This window comes from Ochotona princeps, chromosome 16, assembly GCF_030435755.1.
Source record: "Ochotona princeps isolate mOchPri1 chromosome 16, mOchPri1.hap1, whole genome shotgun sequence".
Classification (NCBI taxonomy): Eukaryota; Metazoa; Chordata; class Mammalia; order Lagomorpha; family Ochotonidae; genus Ochotona; species Ochotona princeps.
The window spans coordinates 974,477-994,740 of NC_080847.1; the positions used below are offsets into that span (position 1 = coordinate 974,477).

General features: G+C 64.1%; 1 protein-coding gene across 2 annotated transcripts in view; it reads right to left on the bottom strand.

Annotated features, from left to right (window-relative positions):
* Positions 1-2,383: 2,383 nt before the first annotated feature.
* The window catches only part of JPH3 (junctophilin 3), a 41,436-nt gene continuing 23,555 nt past the window's right edge, over positions 2,384-20,264 (bottom strand). For both annotated transcript variants that reach the window (XM_058674211.1, XM_058674210.1), the window contains exons 2-5: positions 13,974-14,751; positions 6,666-6,790; positions 4,616-5,454; positions 2,384-2,499 (exon numbers count right to left, since the gene is read on the bottom strand). In XM_058674211.1, coding sequence (XP_058530194.1) covers positions 2,419-2,499; positions 4,616-5,454; positions 6,666-6,790; positions 13,974-14,751 — 1,823 coding nt within the window. In that variant the 3' untranslated portion in view covers positions 2,384-2,418. The remainder of the gene's footprint in view (positions 2,500-4,615; positions 5,455-6,665; positions 6,791-13,973; positions 14,752-20,264) is intronic.

The window sequence follows — 20,264 nt, forward strand, 5'->3', positions numbered from 1 at the left end:
TCTTCAGTGCCACCATGGCCCTGCCATCCCATAGTGACCGAGTTACAGCCATTGCCAGCTCTGTCAGTGACCAACGTGTAAGCAAAGAAGGCCAGTGTGGCTTGTCTCCCTTCTCAGAACACGGTCAGCACGTTGGTAATCGGGCCCAGCACCCAGACATCAGCTGGACAGCAATGACAGACACCAGGGCAGGGCTTCCTGTCCAGTCAGGGCTCCGGGCTCCCGGCTGTGCAGGCCACAGCAGCGGGTGGCTCATGGGTAGAGCCCTGGCCGGGAGCCAGCCCCGGCTGAGCAGCCGTCTGCCCTGGCACAGGCCTGGGAGGTCTGGGAGGCCATTGGTGACAAGGGGCTGGGCAGTGTTGGTGCTGGTGGCTGTGGACTACGCTGGAGGGCAGTGGTCTAACACGGGGCTCCCCTGGGTGAGGAGGCAGCAGGGGGAGGGACGGGCGTCCAGCCCAGGCCCATCTTGCCTCTGGCTGACTTCCTGGGTTGGGTTTCAGCCCTCAGCACACGGTGGTGGTTTGGCAGGCAGAGCTGACGGGGCAGGAGTGCCAGCTGGAGTCTGCGTGTGGCGGAGCACCTTGTGTCCTGGCGTGGTGGGGTTAACTGGAGAGGCGAGGTCACCGTGCTGGCAGGCTGACATCGGTCCCTGGCTGAAGCAGCTGTGCCTGGCGCATGCAGCGGCCAAGCCCCAAGGACTGCCTCCTTCCCTGGGGCTCAGCACCTCCATCTGCTCCTGGGGTCCCTGGTTCTGGCAAGGGGGTGCACTCAAGCCCAGCCACACCGCATCAGCCTACCAGGTGCCAAGGACGGTCGTGGCGTTGCCTGTGGGGACACACGTCTGGAGGCCCGTGGGAGGTCAGCCCTGAAGACTACCATCAGCGTGGCAGGGCAGGGCCCCAAGTACCCTCGGACACTCCTCTTTGTTAACTGGTGCTGTCTTGAATTCCCCGCCCGGGCCAGCAGTACCTCCTCTGCTACATGCCCTGAGGTGAGCGTGGGGCCCTGTCCCTGGTGGGCTTGGGACTATAGCTGCCATGGCCCTCCCACAGGTGAGCTCAGTGGGCATGGGGCACCTTCTGCCTTGTTCAAGGCAGGCCCTTCCTGCAGGGCTCCTGAGGCCAGAGCTGGGGAGCAAGTCCTTTGGGTATCACTCCAGGAGTCCCATCTGCCTGTGTGCCAGGCCAGGGCTCTGGGAGGGTAGAGGGCCAGCCTGTGTGCTGAGTTCCGAGCTCGGTCCCCTGGCATGTGGGACGCTGTGTGCCCTCTCCCCCAGCAGTGGGCGTGTGGGCCTGGGCCAGGTGCATTCCTGAATGGTCCCGGAGCGGCAGGTGGGTGAAAGAACACGCACCCCAGGGCGGATGGTTCTCGGCCTCAAAGAGCAGGCATCTTTATTTGGTTCACTCCAGTCTGTAGCAACCACTCCATATTAAAAAAGGAAGGCAAAGATGTACAAAAAGGTGCAAGGCCCGTTAGAAAGCAGCGTCTCCCCCACGCCCACCCAGGCCCAGCCGCCGGGAGCAGGGAGTGGATGGGAAATGGGAAACAGTCAAACGGAAGGCAGCTGAACATGCTCTAGTCCTCCGTTTATTTCTGGTTAAAAATATAGCAATCCAGTGCAGTGTAGGAAAGATCTGCTCGAAAGGCAGACACAGCTGGACACAAGCAAAGCAAGGCAGAGTCCGCAGGGGGCTGGGCCCAGCCCTGCGTGGCCAGGCTCTGGAGGGCTCCCCAGCGGACACCCCTCGTCCTCTCGCCGGCTGGAGGGGCACCCCTGGCAGAGAAGGCAGAGACACGGGGAACCTGTTTGTTGGACGGAAACAAGGTACGTCGTACGGTGGGGAGGGCTCGGGACGGGCTCGGGACACGGTCACGCTCCCGTCCTGGACCTGCCCGTTGTGCAGCGGGGAGGGACAGTGCACGTCTGGGGGTTGAGGCAGGCACAGTACGAACGAGTGAGAACCCTGCAGGTTGGGGACCGGCCACCCCGGGGCGGGCGGTGGGGGCTGATGACGGCGGTGGGCGGTGGGGACCCAGGGCTTTGCTTAAGACTCGGTGGGGAGGCAGTGCCGAGCAGAGGGGGTTGTCTGTCGTGTGCGGAAGAGGGGAGGTGGCGGTTCCTCCCTCGTCCCAGTGCAGAGTTGGAATCAGACCAGGCCTGGGCTTTTGCCTGCGGGGCCGGGACATCTGGCTCCCCCTCCTCACACCCGCATCAGGAAGAGCAAAGGCCAGGGCCCCTCGCCAGGTGCTGCCCCCCGCCCTGCCACGCAGCGCCGTGTTACACAGCCACAATCCGCATGTGTCACCCAGAAGGAAAGGCAAACTGTGATACCCAGGCATGTCCTCGCAGATGTGGGCCGTCCCTGGCTCTCTGTGTCCGTCAGGGCCGACAGCGGGTGACCTGCCACGGCCCTCCCATCAGATGAAGAAGTTGATGAACAGAATGGCAACTCCAATATTGAGCAAGATCACCATGGCCACCAGGACGGGCGCCGATCCCTGTAACGACGGAGACGGAGGTGACTGTGCCTGCTGGGCACTGGCGGCCCCACACCAGGCAGCCTCCTGTGGAGGAGGTGGGCATGCCCCGTGGGGTCTTCCCAGCAGCCTCCACAGTGCTAGCACCTCCTTGTTGGCCCCAGGGATCCCTCCTGCATCAGTGCCCCCTGCGCCCTGCCCCACGAGGGGATACTGAGTAGAAATGTTGCTGCCAGGTGAACAGCCGACCAGGGCTGCACTTCCAACACTGCTGTGAAACCTCCCGGCCCGCAGGCGTTGGGGGACCCCTCCCACCCAGAGCCTGGCCCCTCTGCAGAGTTCAGACCCTGTTGGGGACCAGTACCTACCTCTTCTCCCCCCCTAAAGTGGGTCATTGTGGTGTGGAGGCTCTCTCCGCTTGCAGCCTGGGGCCCTGGGCCACCCATCCCCACAGGAGGGGCCATAGCTCCCTGAGAGCTGGAGAACCATGGGGTGGTCCTGTGGCTCCCCACTTCACACCCAGGAAGTGGGTGCGTGCACTCCAACACTGTACTGGAGCCAGAGGCAGCCAGGCAGCTCTGGTTGTGGACACTGGTCCCAGTGGGCACACTGCCCAGCCCTGCCCAGCACCAATGCACCTGGTGACCTGGGCTGAAGGTGGGGCGGCTCCTGCAGGACTGCCCCTTGAAGACCAAGAACCCTGTAGTGTAGGTACACCAACAGTGGGGGGTCATAGCCCCCAGGGTCAGCCTCCAACAGTCAACTGCCCCACCAGCTCAGGGCCCTGAGCCACCCCTTGGGGGCTGTGTCCCCTTGACACTGTCTTCCCAGCCCTGCCAGCTGCATGTCCAATGTGGCGCTAGCGAGCACATGGCACAGTTGCCCTGGGCCGAGCAGACCTATGGGTCTCCACCAGCAAGACGGCCCCGCTTGCTTCAGCAGACAAACTCTACCCCAGGCTGCCAAGGCTCCCTGGGCCCGTCCACTGGGGGAAGAGGCACTAGGGACACGCCACAGCACCAAGGTGTGCCCCTGTGGGCCCGTCATGGTGACTGGATGGAGCCAAGCTGGTGTCCCACTGCTGCTGGGAGCATGGCTGCGGTCACCAAGCCCAAGCCTCGCCCCCTAGTGGCCCCCAGGGTGTGAGGCCTTTGCCCGCAGGAAGCAGGGACCTTGTGGACACAGAAGGAAGCAGGCAGGGGGCTTGGTGCCTGAGGAGGAGGGCTGCTTTGCACTGTCCAGTGGCTGGGCAGGATACCTCCAGCACCATGTGCTCTGTCCCGGGACCCCACACCTCCACGACAGCTCCACTGCTGCTAGGAAACCGTGCTTATGCTCAGTGGGGCCCAGGGTCCCGGCCACTGTGTCACAGGAGGAAGTGAGTGACAGCAAGGCCCCTCCGTCTCAGGAACTGCCACTGCCTGGCCAGCTGCCCGGTCGCATGGGGCCCTGTGAGGCCACAGGGTCCACACTGGGTCCTCGGCACCGCTGCTCCTCTCAGGAACCTCCCAGGGATGTCTGCTTGAGGGTTTTCAACGTGAAGGAGAGTGAGCAGCTGTGCACTGGACACCCTGACCCTAGGCAGGGAGGAGCCTGTCCCTTTGGCCACCCTGAGTCTGGCTGGGTGCGCTCAGCAATGCCCAGCCTCACCCTGGGGTAAGGAGGGACCCCTGCATCCCCTACATGGCCCACAGGTCAAGTATGGAGCTCGTCCCTGGCTCACCTGGGCCCCGGCTGCCAGTGTGGCTTAGCCAAATATAGAAGCTGCTCCCGCACCTGCCTGGCTGCCTGGCTGACAGTTCCTGAAATAGCTCCATGTGCACCACAGGCCACCGTGGCCAGCAGCACAAAGCTGCAGGTGCAGGCTGGCCCCTGACCCTATGGGTTGAGCCCCCTGAAGCCAGGGCTTCAGGCAGGTGCACCTACTGCCAGCAGGTTAGACACAACCATCAGGTCCCTCCGGGGATTTCATGTCCCTGCAGGTGACCGTGGGCTGCTGACCAGGAATCACTATGCGGTAGCAGGGGTCTCTGGCTTTCCCCCAGAGGACGGCAGGAGCCCCCGCCAACCCCTGGCATGGGGGATGCAAACCGCCCCGGAGAGCAGACCCCCAAGAGCCCAGCACCCGGCAGCTCACCGTGCTGGGCTTCAGCTCGTCCCCGTTGTCCTCGTCAGACTCGAGTGCCACAGGCAGGGACTTCTGGGGTGGGGAGAAGCTGAGGTCCCAGCGCAGCAGCCTGGGCTCAGCCCCGTCCCCCAGCCGCAGGCTCTCCAGCTTCTGCACGGCTGGCTCGGCCGAGGAGGCAGGCCTCAAGTTCTCCTTGTTGGAGGCCCCGGGCCTGAGTCTCTGCACCCCGAAGGCCCGGTCCTCGGGGCGGCCGCCACGTCTCTTCTGGGGGTGTGCCTCCGCGTAGGCCTGCATCCTCAACAGCGGCTTCATCTCCAGCTTGTAGCTGCTCAGCTGCTCCTCGTCCCGCTCTGCCAGCTTGCCGCCCCCAGAGCCAGGGGTGCCAGCCCGGTGGTGCTGGGAAGTCCATGTGAACGGGGGAGACTCCGTCCGCCGCTCCCGGGGCTTGGGGTTGTTCCCGGGCTGCCTGTGGCCCGAGCCTCGGGCGCGCAGGTCCTCGGGGGGCTGGCCACTGCGGAGCGCACCACTGCGCACGCCCCGGGTGCCCCCACGGGCTGAGTCTCCTCCCCGGCCCTCCAGCAACATCTGGATGTCACCGCTCCGCTCCTCGTCCACAGACAACTGCCGAGAGAAGTGGGCGACCTTGTTCCTGGAGGCAGGGGCGGGCGGCGGGGTGGCGGCCGGGCTGGCGGGGAGGCTCTGCAGAGGGCTGTCATCGGGGGTCAGGTCAGACGGGGTGGTGCCCTTGCGGTACAGCTCCGGGCTCTCCTGTGGCAGCGGCGCCCCGGCTGACAGCACCTCAATGTCGTCACAGGAGAGCTGATGCTTCGGCCGCTGGTACTCTAGCCCTGGAGGGGACAGCACAGGGTGGGCGGGGGCGGGGCTGCCACTGGGCTCCAGGCCTCCCCATCCCAGAGCTGGGCCATGGGCCAAGTGCCTACTGCAGCTCTGTGCCCACGGAGCTCCTGGCACTGCACTCTTACACTTGGGTACCAGGAGCCAGGCAGGTGGCCCCAGAACCTCCCTCGTGGCAGCACATGGGTGGATACCAGGCTGTGTGACCACAGCCCAAAGCTGGCAGCAGCCCCACAGCCCTGTCTCCATAGTCCCAGCCTAAGGACAGGTGCCTCAGAGGAAGAGCAATCCGAGAAAGCTGTCCAGCCCGCAAGGCACAACTGCCGCGGCGCAGGCTCCCCAGGCTCCAGTGGCTAGAGAGCGCTGTGCTGCAGCCACGGTAGATGGGAAAGGCTGGGGCGGGCCCTGGGCAGTGGGCTCCCTCCCAGCAAGGCCAGGGACAGCAGGGACCGTCCACATGTGCACCAGCAGTGCCCGCAGCTGACCAGGGTTCACGTGCGCCCTCTCTCACCCAAGCCTGGCTCTGTCCCCACCCCGAGGCCTGGGCATGTGTTCAGGGCGGTGGCGTCCCCGTAGACATCTGCTGGCCAAGAGGCACTGAGCCTGAGGGCGAGCCGCAGGTGTCAGGAGGGTGTCCACCCTCGCAGAGCAAGCTTAGGGAATGTCCATCATTGGGGCCAGCACAACAGTTCAGTGAGCCAGTCCTCTGCCAGTGTAAGTGATGGGTGCATCCCGGCTGCTCCACTCACACCCACGTGGGAGACACAGGAGTAGCTCCGGCTGTTGTGGGTATGTGGGGAGTGAACCGGTGGGTGGATGTTTCTCCTATGTAAATTTGCCTTTCTGATAAAAATAAGTAAACGTTAAACATGCTTAAAGCTGCAACAGCAAACACATTTACTTGTCAGGTCAGCTGTAAGAAACAAAAAGCCAAAATATAGCATTTTTTAAAAACTGCCCATCACCACAGGCCATTCTAGACCACTAGGGGTGGGGAGAAGGCCGACTAACATGCCCAGCAGGTGAGCGCACACGGGGACACGCGCACCGACACGTGCCGAGGCCCTGCAGCCCCCTCAGGCCCAGTTCCCCACCACGCCCCAGAGCCAGACAAGCTTCAACATGCATGTGTGAGGGACACATGTTGCCCTGCACAGCGCCCTCAGGCCCCGCCATGCCCCTCAGAGCTGATGGCCCGACTCACCATTTTCCCTGTGCTGGAAGGAGGGGGAGAACTCTTTGGCAGTGATCCTGGCGATCCGGGCTTCCTCCTGGGCTTTGTGGGCTGCAGTGAGGGCTGCCTCGGCCTTGGCCCGCGAGTGGGAGGTCCTGCGGGAAGACGAGGAGGCACCGTGGGCCGGCAGCCCCTCGTCTGCGTGTCCGCCTAGTCTCCACACATCCCTCTGTCAGCAGCCGACAGCCTCATGTGTGCCTGGAGCTCAGGCCTGGGCAGGTGCCACCCAGCCCATGTGCTCAGCTGCCTTGCCCTGACCCAGACAGGGCAGGAGACGCTGAGCCATGCATTACCCAAGGGCTCACATGGCAGCTCAGCTACAGCTGAACCACCTGCCTTTGTGGCTCCTGAGCCGTCCCGGCCCTGGCAGGTGCTGCTGAACAAGAGGACAGAGCTGGGCATGATGGGATGTGAGCCACCTGGGTGCTGTCGGTGACCCGGAGCAAGGCCTCCCAGGACAGCGACCACGGGGATTGCCACTCATGTTGAATTCAGACACCCCCAGGAGGCTCCTGCCCCCACAGTGGCTGCACGATCTTGAGGCTCATGGCAGCAGCTGATGGCCCAGTAGGGGGTAGGGGAGCACTGATATGCCCCAGGAAGCCCTGAGGCGGCCTTGGCAGCCGTGTGCCCCCACCACACCCTCATCCCAACACACAGCATGGGGTCTGTCCTAGGTGGGCCCCAGTGGGCAAATGGCCCTCCCTGGGTCTAGGTGCACTATGCTCATGTCGCACTGGGGAGACGTGGGCTGACACCCTGCCTCTTGGGCTCTGAGCTCCCCAGGGGCCAAGGTGAGCAGGGACCCACAGTGTACAGTGAACAAATGCAAGCCCAGGTGACCGTGGACATGCTGGGGCAGTTTGCAGAGAAAGTTCTAGGAGCAAAAGCAGGTGATGTCTTGCACTTCTGGCATCAGGCTCCTGCGGCAGCCCGAGAACAGCCAGCAGCCTGCAGCCCTGCAAAGCTGCTGTGTGGACACTCGGCGGGCCAGCAGCCTGCAGCCCTGCGAAACTGCTGTGTGGACACTTGGCGGGCCCCGCCCTGTTGGGTGTCAGGAGCCTGCAGCCCTGGGAAGCTGCTGTGTGGACACTCGGCGGGCCCAGCCCTGTTGGGTGTCAGGAGACATGGCAGCAGCTGCTCCTGGGGAATCCCTAGCCTTCCCAGCAGCCTGCAGGCGCTGCCCTGAAAACTGCCCCGGCTCAGGGCGCCCCGTCAGCCCACCAGGCTCTTGGCACTGGTTATATTTGATTGGCAGGTCTGGGCAGCACCTGAGAGCCTGCATATTTAGCAAGTTCCTGGGGAGGAGAGGGTGTGGGTCTGCCCACACCTGCTGCCAGTCACCTCTCCTGGCAAGGGGAAGCCTGCAGCCCAGTCCCTCTCCCTGCTGGCTGTCCTGGAGGAGGCAGGGCAGGCCAGAAGTCCATGCAGGGCAGGAGGCAGAGGGTGCTGTGTGGTGCTGAGCAGTCCCTTGGGTCTCATGGGCTCTGGGACGAGAGCAGCTGAGAAGCCAGCCAGGCCAGGCTTACAGACTCCGCGTCCTGACAGAACCAGCGTGGACCCCAGAGCCTGCACAGCAACCCAGGGCCTGTGGGGTGCAGAGGGAATGCGCGGAGGTGGGGCAGGCACCTGCCTGGAAGGGGTGGGAGTGGTGGCAGAAGTGACTGGTCCTAGCTAGGCCCCGCCAGCCAGATCCGGGAGCCACGGGCCTCAGCCCCGGGTCCTGACGTGGCCTCGCACACACCCGTGTCGGCGATGAGCGGGGCGCTCCCGAGAGCACATACGCCCTCTGCTGCCTCACGCCAACACCGACTCTTCCCACCTGTGCACCCCAGGAGTCTGCCAACGCGCCACATCTGAGGATTCCAGAAAGTTTCCGGAGAACACACCAGGGAAAAGCCGTGTGTGGCTCCCCAGCAGCTGACGTCAGCTCATCTTGGAATGCCACCATCCGTGGATGCGAGGAAGCCCCCCCACGGGGTCTGCTGCTGCTGCCGCTGAGCGTCTGGCACCGGGGCGTGGGGGTCACATGCCCACCCCTGGAATGTTCGATGAGTAAATCGGCCTTTACTATCCGTCGCATTTACCTTTTCCGTCCGGGGCCTGAAGCACAGACCCCAGCCATGCCCCGGCGCCTGGTTGCAGCCAGGTCAGAGCCAGGTTCCCCACGTGGCATACCCAAACTCTTACCCCTGCAGAGTCCCAGGGTACATGTTCCAGGGAACGGGACTGGACATGGAGGTGGAACTCGAAACCAAGCCCTCTGATGCAGGATGTGGCACACCCAGTGACAGATGACAGGCCCCATCAGGACCCCAAGCGCTAGGCCTAGGGCCCTCCTGGCCCACAAGGCCTCCTGCGAGAGTGCCAGTTGTAAGGACGACGCCCCAGCTTGGAGGGGACCCTGACCACATGACCTGATGAGGCCACTGCTCTGCTCCTCGCCAGCCCCGAGGGACGGCGGGAACTAGCCTCACCCCACACAGGGGCCCAGAAGTTGCTGGCACCTTGAGACTGAGTCCCCAGCCTTCATCAGGAACCCAGCTCTGTGAACCGTGGACTCTGTGACCCCCAACATGGGGGATGGAGCCCCACTGGCTGGTGACAACTAGGAAAGCTACAGCCAGACAGGCTGAGGGCTCTGACCGGGGTCAGCTCTGCACTCAGGGTCAGCGCAGCTTTGCTCCTAAGCCCCTCCCCAGTGTCCACCACAGCCCATGTTCGCTGCTCCTGGGCCGGTCCCTGGGCACTGCCGCAGGCATGGGGCACAAGGACCCCCCGGAGTCTGCTCAGGGACGAGTTGCCCAGGGCAAGCAGCGAGCTCACCACTCCACTGCTGCTTGCCTTTGGGGAGACACGGTCACGCCAGGGCGATGTCCCGCCCCCTCCTGCCCACTCACCAGCAAGGCTGTGGTCGTACAGGTGGCACTGCTGGCAAGGACCTGGAGGAATCAACACCCGTGCCACAGCTGCTAGGGACCTCGGCAGTCCGGCGACCCCACCCCTGAAGGAACCAACGCGCGTGTCTCCTCGGAAGCCTACGGGGGAAGCCGTGACTTCCTCCTGGACACACACAGAGAAAACTGAAAATGGGCCCCACGCTGCAGTGTGGCTCTCAAAGCTGCAGCCTGCTGTGCTCACATCCCATAGGAAGGCAGGTCTGAGTCCAGCTGCCCCACTTCTGAGCCGCCTCCCTGCTACTGTGCCTGGGAAAGCAGTGGAAGACGGACCAAATGCTGGGGCCCTGCACCCACGGGGAGACGTGGCCGGGCTGCAGCTCCAGCTCCTGGATCTGGTGCAGGCCAGTCCCAGCCAGGGCTCCAGCTCCAATCCAGCTGCCTGCCCAGGAGTCTGCCAAGCAGCAGACGACGGCCCACATTCTGGGGTCCCCGCTCCTCATGGAGAGACCAGGACAGGCTACATTGTGGGGTCCCCACCCCTTGAGGGACACTGGGACACAAAGCTCAGCTCTTGCTCTGGTCTGGCACAGCCTCGGCTGCTGAAGCCGTCTGAGGGGACCTGCAGATAGAGGACTGCGCCCCCCTTCCTCTCGGTCATTGTCATGTCAGCTTTGAGGGACAGATGTGGTACAAGGAAAACCACCCAGTGTAGGCATGGTGGGAGGGAGGTCTGGGTTCTGGACTCCAGCAGCCACTAGCAGAGGTCAGCTGGGTCACAGTGACACCAATGGTGACCGTGACGCACAGCGCATGCCGCCTGCCCATCCAACTCACGGAGCTAAGCTTGCTGCCCGAGAAGCTCACCGGGGGCCACTGAACGAACTGACAGCCGCCCCGCCACCCAGGCAAACCGGGCTGGGGAAGGACTGGGCTGTGGGAAGAATCCCTGGTGGCCGGGCAACAGCGCCCCACCAGAAGCCCAGGCTCTGCTGGGCATGGCCACCTCAGGCCAGCCTCCTGCCTCCCAGGAGCCTCCCTGAGGCTGGCTGGTCGCCGCTGTGGCCCTCGAGTGAGCAGCACATGGCTGGCCAGGAGGGCAGCTCCTGAGCCCAGCGAGGGTGAACCTGGAGGGGTGAGGCAGGGACCGGGTCTCGGCCTCAGCAGCTGCCAGCACAGGGATGCAGGTGGGCCAACAAACAGGCCCAGGGCAAGACTGCACGGCATGGCCTTGGGGCAGACAGCCTGCTGGCCTCTGGCGGTCAGGGTCACTGTGCCTTGCAGTGCCCGAGGACAGGGTGGGAACAGCTGGGTGTCACCCAGCACGGGGCAGGAAGCTGCCTGTCCCTGCACACAGCTCCATGGGGCCACTGGACAGGGCTTGGGGAGACGCTGGCCGCAGTCTGGGTGTGGGCTGGAGTGGCCCATGGATGCCCAGGTAGGTCTCAACCTTATAGCTTCAAATGCACATTTATTCCAGATGTCAAAGGTCAGAGTTCAAGCTAAGCCTCAGAAGACTGGGCAGGCTGGTTCCAGGGGAGATCTTACTTGTCCTGCTGCCCGAGGCCACCCCAATCCTGGGCTCACAGCACCCCACCTTCAACGCCTGTGCCCCATGCCCCTGTCCCTGCTGTTAAGGTCCTGAGGCGGCTCTGGATCCCACTAGCTTCCCTGAGCATAATGACAACACAGCAGCACCATCACGCCCATGGCCTCCCAGGCCACACCAGGTACCTCCAGCTCTCTGCAGGGTTGTTCTTCTGGGGGCAATAGGTGTCCCCAGAAAGCTAAGGCTGTCCCCCTTCCCCCACCCCGGTCCCCCAGCACAGAGGCTCACACCAGGCACAAGGCAGGTTGAGGGCTGGGACGCCAGGCCCCAGGCATGGCCACTCCTCACCTGCTGGCCTGGGCAAGCTCCAGAGGCCCCATCCTACCTGGCCACGGCCACATGAACGAGTCTGGGCCTCTGTTGGCACCCCCAGTCTTTATCGGCCTCAGGAGCCCCCGCCATGGCTGTGAAAGCCCAGAACAGACGCCATCTCCTGACACCCAGTGCAGCAGACCTGGGCAGGCCACACCATGACCCAGCATGTGACATCAGCCAGCCCGAGCCAGCAGGAGACCCAGCCTGCCACACCCAGCAGTGCCTACCTGGCACCCTTGGGAGTCAGGGGTCCCAAGGGACAGGAGCAGCATGCCTGGGACAGCCCCAGGGCCGCCTCCACTGCTCCCTGAGAGCATAGGGTCCCATCTCTCACATGCCACAGTGACGGAGCCAATGCTGTGGTCCCGGCTGCACCAGCTGCCACCTCGCTGGCACCTCTGAGACCTGCAGGGCTTCGGGCCAGGGCCCTACTCCTGTATCCTCTCCTTGGAGCTGGGGTACACCCCAGACCTCTGCTCACCTGGGAGCCAGAAGTCCAGATCCCCACGGGGCTGGTGGGGGGTACCCTCTGCCCCATCCATGCCCTTGTCAGAGGGTGCAACATGCCCTCACCCAGCCCTGCCCCACGTCTGCCAGGTCCACTGGCCTGGGCCAGTGGGAACTTGGGGGTGGGGACACGGGTTCTTGGGCGCAGAGAGATGGAGCCTGTGGGTGGGGCCGACCACCTGCTGGCTCCAAGCCCCACAGGCCCCAGGGGCACCCACCGGGGACTTGGGGGACTCTAAACCCGACTCCCAGAGGGACCCAAGTCGAGCCCTCCTCGCAGGGGACGTGGATCCTTGTTGGCTCTCCAGGTCCAGGCTGCCCGGGCGGCAGGACACCTCGGTCCCGCCCACACTCACAGCCACCCCTTATGAGGCCGCGCAAACCACGCACTGCCTCCCTCACAGGCAGGGGTCAGCCTGGGGCTTGGCAGGCCCTCGTAGCCACAGCCACTGCCCTCAGCCTCCAGTGGAGAGCAGGCCTGGGCAGTCGCTCACCTGCCAGCTGCGCTGAGGACAGGGGCCACAATTCGAGCCTGCGGCGGGGGGGGGGGGGGTTGTTGTTGGTGGTGGTTGTTGGTGGTGTTGGTGTATGTGTCTGGGTGGTGGTTGGTGGTGTTGGTGTGTGTGTGGGGTGTTGGTGTTGGTGTGTGTGTGTGTATATTTTCCCATATTCTGAACCTACAGAGAAGATGCAGGAATCACAGCTCGCTTCCGCCAGGCCTGGCTGCCCAGCTGCCTGACTATGAGTTGGCACAGGACACAGGGCATTCCAGGGACCAGGAGGCCAGCCCCATCTGTGAGTCACAGACGAGTCTGCCCGACACGGGTCACAGCAGGCGGGGTGGGTGGGCGACAGTGGCATTGATGTGGGCTCCAGCCCCGTGCTAGGCCTTGGGAGGCTCCACAACCTGCCCAGGGCTCACCCAGCCGGATGAGGGTCCCGGGATCTCAGAAGTGCCCAGGAAGGGCCTGGTGAGCCTTCTCCCAGGCTCACGTACACAACCCTGCTGCTGACCTGGCAGACCTGCTGGGGAGGGAACAGGAGTGGTCCCCACCCCTGCAGGCCACAGGGCCCACAGGTGGGCAGCACTGGGGGACGGCTACTTGGTCGGCAAGGCCTTGCCTCACCAAGCAGTGGAGCCTGCAAGATGGGACGGATCCCTGTGGTGACCGTGCGGAAGGCAAGCCGGGGTTCCTATCGGTCATCTCACACACACCACGCAAGAAGCCACCAGTGGACAGAGGGAACCTTCCCCAAACGCAACAGTGACCGTCTGGGTCACAGTGTGGCCGTGGCCACCATCTTCTGGAACAAGCCTTGCACCTGAGGCTAACTCTAAGCTCTGGCAGCACCTGCTCACTTCCGGCCTGGACAACCCCAGCCAGGGCACGGGGAGGGGGCTGATGAGGGGGTGGTCTCAAGGCCCCAGGAGCAACTCTGTTCCCTCTCAGCTTCTCGCGGTGGTCTCCATTCCCCTCCAACACCGCAGACACCGAGAGCGACCGGTTCCCACCCTCCAATCACAGCCCCTAGCTGACCAAAGGGTCAAATGTCACCGACACAAACCGCGGCAATGTGAGAGTGACAGGTCCTGAGGGCTGGGCTGCCCCGAGTGGGGACACAGACCTGCCAGGGTCTCCATGGCACCCCTGCCCCAGGGTCACAGGTGTCTCAACACAGCCATCTACTGCCCTGGTTCTCAGAAGGTCCAGGAGCACACCCCCCCCAGGGCAGTCTGCCCCAGCAGGACAAAAGCAGCCTCTGTCCCCCTAGAGATGACTGGAAAGCCACGTGGCACCCCTCACGGCCAGCTGGGCCGGCAGGGCCTCGCCCTCACCCTTAGCCAGGCCGGTGCCCGGACAGCACAAGGGACAGCGCCCCGCTGGGCAGCCAGGGTGCGGCAGGTCCTGGGAGCCCCTCAGCTCTGCCCTTCAGATGCAGGCCTCCTACCTGGAGGCGGCGATCTCGGCCTTCTGCCTGGCGATGGTGGCTGCTCGCTCGGCGGCCTCCACGGCCCGGTCCACCTTCTCGCGGGTCTTGCTGGCGCGCAGGGGCAGCAGGTTCTTGCGCTTGCCGCTCACCAGCACGTTCTGCTTGTACTTGCCCTCCTCCTTGCTGCCGTCGGGGAAGGTCATGCAGCCGTAGCCGTGCCGCCGGTTGCCGGCCCACTCGCCCTCGTACTTGAGCCCGTCGGAGCGCTGGCTGACGCCGAAGCCCGAGCGTCGGTCGCTCTTCCACTCGCCGGCGTAGGTCTCGGTGGTGGTGGCGTCGATGTCGTCCTCCAGCACGGCCAGCTCAGCCTCGGCCTCGCCCAGGCTGATGGTGGAGTGGATGTCGCTGGCCGTGGAGCTGACCGTGCTCATGCCCGCCTCGCTGCGGAAGGAGCTCTGCTTGCTGCGCTGGCTGGCCAGGCTGCTCTTGGACTCGGACTTGCGCAGCTTCAGCCCGCTCAGCAACGAGCGCCGAAACAGCCCCTTCTTCTTGCTCTTGAGGGCCTCACAGTCGCTGTGGGCCACCAGCACGAAGCCGCCCCGCGACACGGCCGGGCTGCCGGCCACGGCCAGGGAGGCGTCCGGGTGCAGCGCCGCGCCATTGCTGTGCTCGCTGCGCAGGGAGTTGATGGAAGTCCTCAGGGGCGAGCGGATGACGGCCGCCATGCCGTAGGGGACGCTCTGCCGCACGCCGTAGCCTTGGCGCATGCCACCGACCCACTGGCCCTGGTACGTGCCTGGGAAGAGCAAGCAGTGGCTTGAGTGTGAGGTCTGCAGGGAGGAGGCAGGCTGCACCCCAGGAGGGGAGAGGAGGGGGCAGGCTGTACCCTGAGGAAGGGCAGGCTGCACCCCAGGAGGGGAGGGGAGGGGGCAGGCTGTACCCTGAGGAAGGGCAGGCTGCACCCCAGGAGGGGAGGGGAGGGGGCAGGCTGCACCCCGAGGAGGGGTGGGAAAGGAGATGAGAGGGAGACCCCCACCCCAGGCCAGGACCCAGGGGACTTGAGGATGTCACACATTGGAAAGCAGCCAGTTGCCACATGACTCCACCCAGAGGGGCATGATCCACGAGAGGCACACGGGGCTTCTGGGGCTGCGGAGGGAGTGCTGGGCAGGGAGTGGTCACTTAAAGAGGGCAGAGCTTGTCTGGAACCATGAAGGAACGCAAGGTTTTGGGGCCACATAGCAAAGATGGCTGGTATGTGGGTTTCCATGGCGGCTGTGACAGCATCCTGTGTCCCACACGCGAGGTGAGGACAGCTAGCTCGCACTCCTGTCACAGCCTTCAGGCTCCTGACCCTCCCAGGACCCACATGCCTCACACAGCAGGCATGCCAGCACCAACCTGGCCACAGGCCCGTCAGTTACTGGACATGAGACCGGAGCCCAAGGCAAGGTCATCCCCCACCCCTGCAGATGCTCAGCCTGCCAACAGCCTCGTGGGCAGACAGGGAGGCCCCCTGTCCCGTGGACATTCGGCCTGCCAAGAGTCTCGTGGGGACAGAGAGGCCCAGGAGCTGAGCAGGACCTGCCGCAGCTCTCACAGAACGTGAATTAAACACCAAGCGTCTCCACATGGGTGCACAGCTCCCCTGCGTCTCCTCAAACAGGACCTGGCCACGCTGGACGTCCCTTCTCCAGAGGGATGGGGCTGGGATCTGGCGGGACGGCCTGGCTTAGCCCTCCAGCCACCTGTCTGCCTCCCCACCTCCAAGCTGGCCCCTTCCTCAACACAGCCCACCTGGAGGGTGAGACCCCAACCATGCGTAGCCCAGAGACCCGTGGCCTCCACACGTGGACTTCCTGCCAATGACCCCTGGGCTTCTACTCTCCACCCTCCACTCAGCAACTCCGATTTTAAACTAACTTTTTTTAAAGATTTATTTTTATTACAAAATCAGATATACAGAGAGGAGGAGAGACAGAGAGGAAGATCTTTCGTCCGATGAATCACTCCCCAAGTGACCACAATGGCCGGTGCTGCGCCGATCCAACGCCAGGAGCCATGAATCTCCTCCAGGTCTCCCACATGAGTGCAGGGTTCCTGGCTTTGGGCCGTCCTCGACTGCTTTCCCAGGCCACAAGCAGGGAGCTTGATGGGAAGTGGAGTTCCTGGGATTAGAAACAGTGCCCTTATGGGACCCCAGTGTGTTCAAGGAGAGGACTTTAGCTGCTAGGCCATGCCACCGGGCCCCGATTTTAAACGAACTTTAAAAAATAACCACCTTTGGGCCTATATGCAGTCGCCTAGCAGCTAAAGTCCTCATCTTTTATGCGCTGGGATCCCATATGGGTGCAGGTTTGTGTCCCGGCAGCCCGCTTCCCATCCAGCTCCCTGCTTGTGGCCTGGGAAAGCAGTGGAGGACGACCCAGGTCCTTGGGACCCTGCACCCACGTGGGAGGCCCAGAAGAGGCTCCTGGCTTCCTGCTTCGGATGGGCTCAGCTCCAGCCTTGAGGCCACTTGGGGAGTGAATTAATGGATGGAAGATCTTCCTGTCTCTCCTCCTTTCTGTCCAATAAATAAATAAATCTTTAAAAAACACCGTCTTTAAGTTGACAGAAGGACCAGCCCCTCCTCACCCCGCTGCCTACTCCTGAGGCACACTGGTCACTCACTGCCTCGACCTGACTAAGCCACTCACTGCTCACAGGGGACACCTGGGGCCTCACTCGTTTGCACGCCAGCCACCCATCTTTCTCCTGACCCTTGCAACTGTGCCATTGAGACCACCATCTGTGGAACCCCTGGCTGGCAGCTCCTCTCAAGGTCCACCTTGGCCTCCTCACTTCACAGCTGCTCCTCCGGGGACCCCTTCTCACACCCGCAGGTGGGCAGCTGCTAGTTAGGGCCCACTTTTCCATGTGATGCCAATCATAGGACGAGGAGGACACATGGAAATCCACCCTAGGTGCCAGCATTTCCCAGCACTCCTGCAGCACTGCAGCTCAGACCTGGGGAGAGACCAGGGGCCGCCACGGGCCACGCCAGCGGTCGGGAACTGAGGGTGCCACGGGCCACACCAGCGGTCGGGAACTGAGGGCGCCACGGGCCACGCCTGAGGGATGCAGGACTCCCATTACCAAGGTGGCACTGGACAGTACCATTTTCCAACGGCACACCAAGGCCACATATCCAACCTCCCCCACGGGCACAGGCTGCTTCCCACCTGGCAACGAGAAAGCCCCCCAACACCTTGCTGGAACTCTCACTAAACTTCAAAACCATCCGTGCCAGGACCCACTCCAGCCGTGGGATGGCTCTCTGCTGCCCCCATAACCTCTGGGATGGGGAAGTGGACTCCCCCAGCACCTCGCCGCCTATCCCCTCCTCCCTCACTCACCCAGGATGCGAGAGCAGCAGGAAGCACTGAGACACAGCTCGCTGAGCACAGGCCTATCCCGAGGCCTCCTTCAGGGGCAGCTGAGGGGCACGGCCCCTGGCATCCTGCTGGCTGTCCAGTCCCCTCCTCCCACCCAACCTCCAGGGCTCCCTCTGACTCTCTGTGCAGGCGGCCTTCCTGCCTCTGTGCACTCTGGGAGCACAGCTGGGCCGGAGGCAGGGCAGCAGGTGGTCTGCGTTAGCCCCCAGCCTACACCTGTGTGGCCTGCCAGTAACTGGCTGCCAGGCCAATTCTCCATCTCATTGCGCCCCACTGGACCCCACGGATCCCCACGCCCTCCACATGGGCACCCCAGCTCCAGCAAAGCCTCCCCTCAGCCACCTGGAGGGCTCTGGACGCTGCCCAGACACGCCCGGGACTTCAGAAGTTCTCACTTCAAGACCGACCTCATCTTTGCTCTGCCGACCGCCTGTCAGGGAGGCTCACAGTGCCACCAGGGAGTCCCTGGGACTCCGCTGCAGCCCCTGGCTCTGGCCAGAGCCCACCCAAGGCTGAGTGCAAAGCAGAGCCAGTGGGACGGTGGCACAGCTGCTGCCTGCAGCCAGCAACCCATGTGGGAGCCGGTTCAAGTCCTGGCTGTTCCACTTCCGAGCCAGGCCCCTGCTGATGGAGCTGGGGGAGCAGCAGAGGATGGCCCAGTGCCTGGGCCCTCCGCTCACGAAGACCCGGGCAGAGTTCTTGAGCTTTTGACTGGGCCTGGCTCCTCAGGGAGGGGGCCTGTGGGCTGAAAGGCGAAGGCCGGGGACAGCTGCTCCTGGCCCTCCTGGCTCTGTCCAGTGCAGAACTCAACCCCAGCGAACTCCCCGGCCGAGTCCTGACCACGCTGCCTCGGCACCCAGAAACCCCTTGGTGAAAAGTGTGGCCGCTGGGGCAGGCCGCCCGTTGGAGCCTCAACCATGCCAGCCTCATGTCCACCGGGACCTCGCCATGGCAGCCCGGCTCCCGATGGCCCTAATGCGGGTCACCAGGGATGGAGGGGCACAGCGCCATGGCAACACCAAGCAACAGGCACCACACACAGCACGACACTCAGGCTGCCCAAGGCATCCACAGGAAGTGCCCAGGCCAGGCATGGCCATGGGACAGGAAGCAGCCAGGGTCCCAGCGGTGGGCGTGTTCTAAATCCCGTGCGCTGAGCGCAACACGGCTTTGAGCCCAGGAATGGGAGTGGGGGTCCCCCCGACATCAGCCGACTTCCTGCCTCCCTCCCAGTGCGGGGGCTCTGTGAGAGCTCTGGCAGCATGAAGATTTCCCAGGAAGCCTTGCTCTTCCCCCCTGGGGGCCCCCATGGCCGGGTGGGTTGCTGTGCTCTGCCCCTAAACCACCCCCCACAAAGATTCCCTGGAACCTGCCCAGAAGCATGTGCAGTGAAGCAGGCCGTGGCCCGTGCAAGTTCTTACTCTGCACCTGCGGGAGCTGGGGCCCTGCGGGGTCTGTGCTTCCCCGGGGTCCAGGGCAGTCAGTGTGGTGGGACCCTGTCCCCTGTATGTCCCTGACCATGGCCTGAGCCCAGCATTTCTGAGCTAAAGCAAGTGTCGGGCGCTATGGTCCCCTCTGGAAGCAGCAGGCCCCAGGGTTCTTGTGGCTGGCGACAGGCTGCAGCACCCACCCCTTGCCTGGCTCTGTGGCCCCCACAGAGCCTGTGGGCAGGGAGACACCACAGAAAGCAGGCAGAGGGACGCTCAGGGCTCCCCAGGGCACAGGAGGAAGGACCCGTCCTTGGGGTGGGGGCCCACCTCACCCCAGCCTTCTCACAAGAGCCCAGCTGCAGAGTCACCCTGAGATCACAGCAGAGGACCATGGGCCACTGTGCCACCCTCATAGCTGCAACAGGGCGAATGCTGCCCGACCAGCTCCCCGGCTTCTCCCCTTCCTCCACCCCACGGCAGGCGCCGCCACGGGAGGCGTGAACCCTGCCAGGTGGTCTGTAGCTGGGCTGGAGACATCCATAGTGATGCTTGGGAGAAGGCCTGGGGCTGGGGTGGGATTCTGAAGCCGCAGCAGCCCCTGAGGCCCTGCCCACCAGGACCCTGCCATCCCCATGGGGCTTGCGAGTGGCCCGTGCAGGAGGAGCGGCTGTCCTGGGCCTGGGGCTGCACCTGCCCAGGCCCCACGGCTGTTTTTAGACAGAGTGGTATGACAGGAGTGCTGACCCCGGCTCCTCCCAGCTGGCTGCAGCTCGCAGGAACTGAGCAGCCAGGGGCGAGAGCGTGGAGAGCAGACGCAATCCTCCCCGCCCCGCACTGCGGGAGCCGGCCCCCTCGTGGTCTCCCCAGCCACATGCACAAACGCTCAGTGGGCTACAAGACAAAGAACCCAGTCCTATGTGGCCAGATCTGAAGGGACACCATCCAGAAGCAAGGCCACACAGAGGTGGCCGCTGCTGCCACGCCCCAGCCTGGCTGCCACCACCAGGATGCCCGACAGCCACGGCTGCCCAGGCCCTGAGGGCCCAGCCCCGAGCTGTCAGTGGGGCACAGCGCCGGCACTGTGGACAGCAGCCTGGCAGGTGCTGAGGGGGACAGCGTTGCCCACAACCCAGCAATTCCAGGCCCAGGGTCCCTGAGAGGGTGAAATGGTGCCACCCCATGGACGCCTGTACACTCCACTGTCGCAGGCCAGTGGATCAACAGAACTCGTCCAGCCACACGACAGCCGGGGCGTATTCAGACGACAGTGGACACAGCAGACAGCACAGGCCCCACGCTCACGACTACACTTGCATGGCACATGCAGAATGGGGACGGGTAGCCGCGGGGGCTAAGCGGACGGGGCGGAGTGGCTGGTGGCTCGCGCTCCCCTCTGGAGTGGTCAGATGCTCTCCCAGCTCAGACGGGGAGACTGCTCAGTC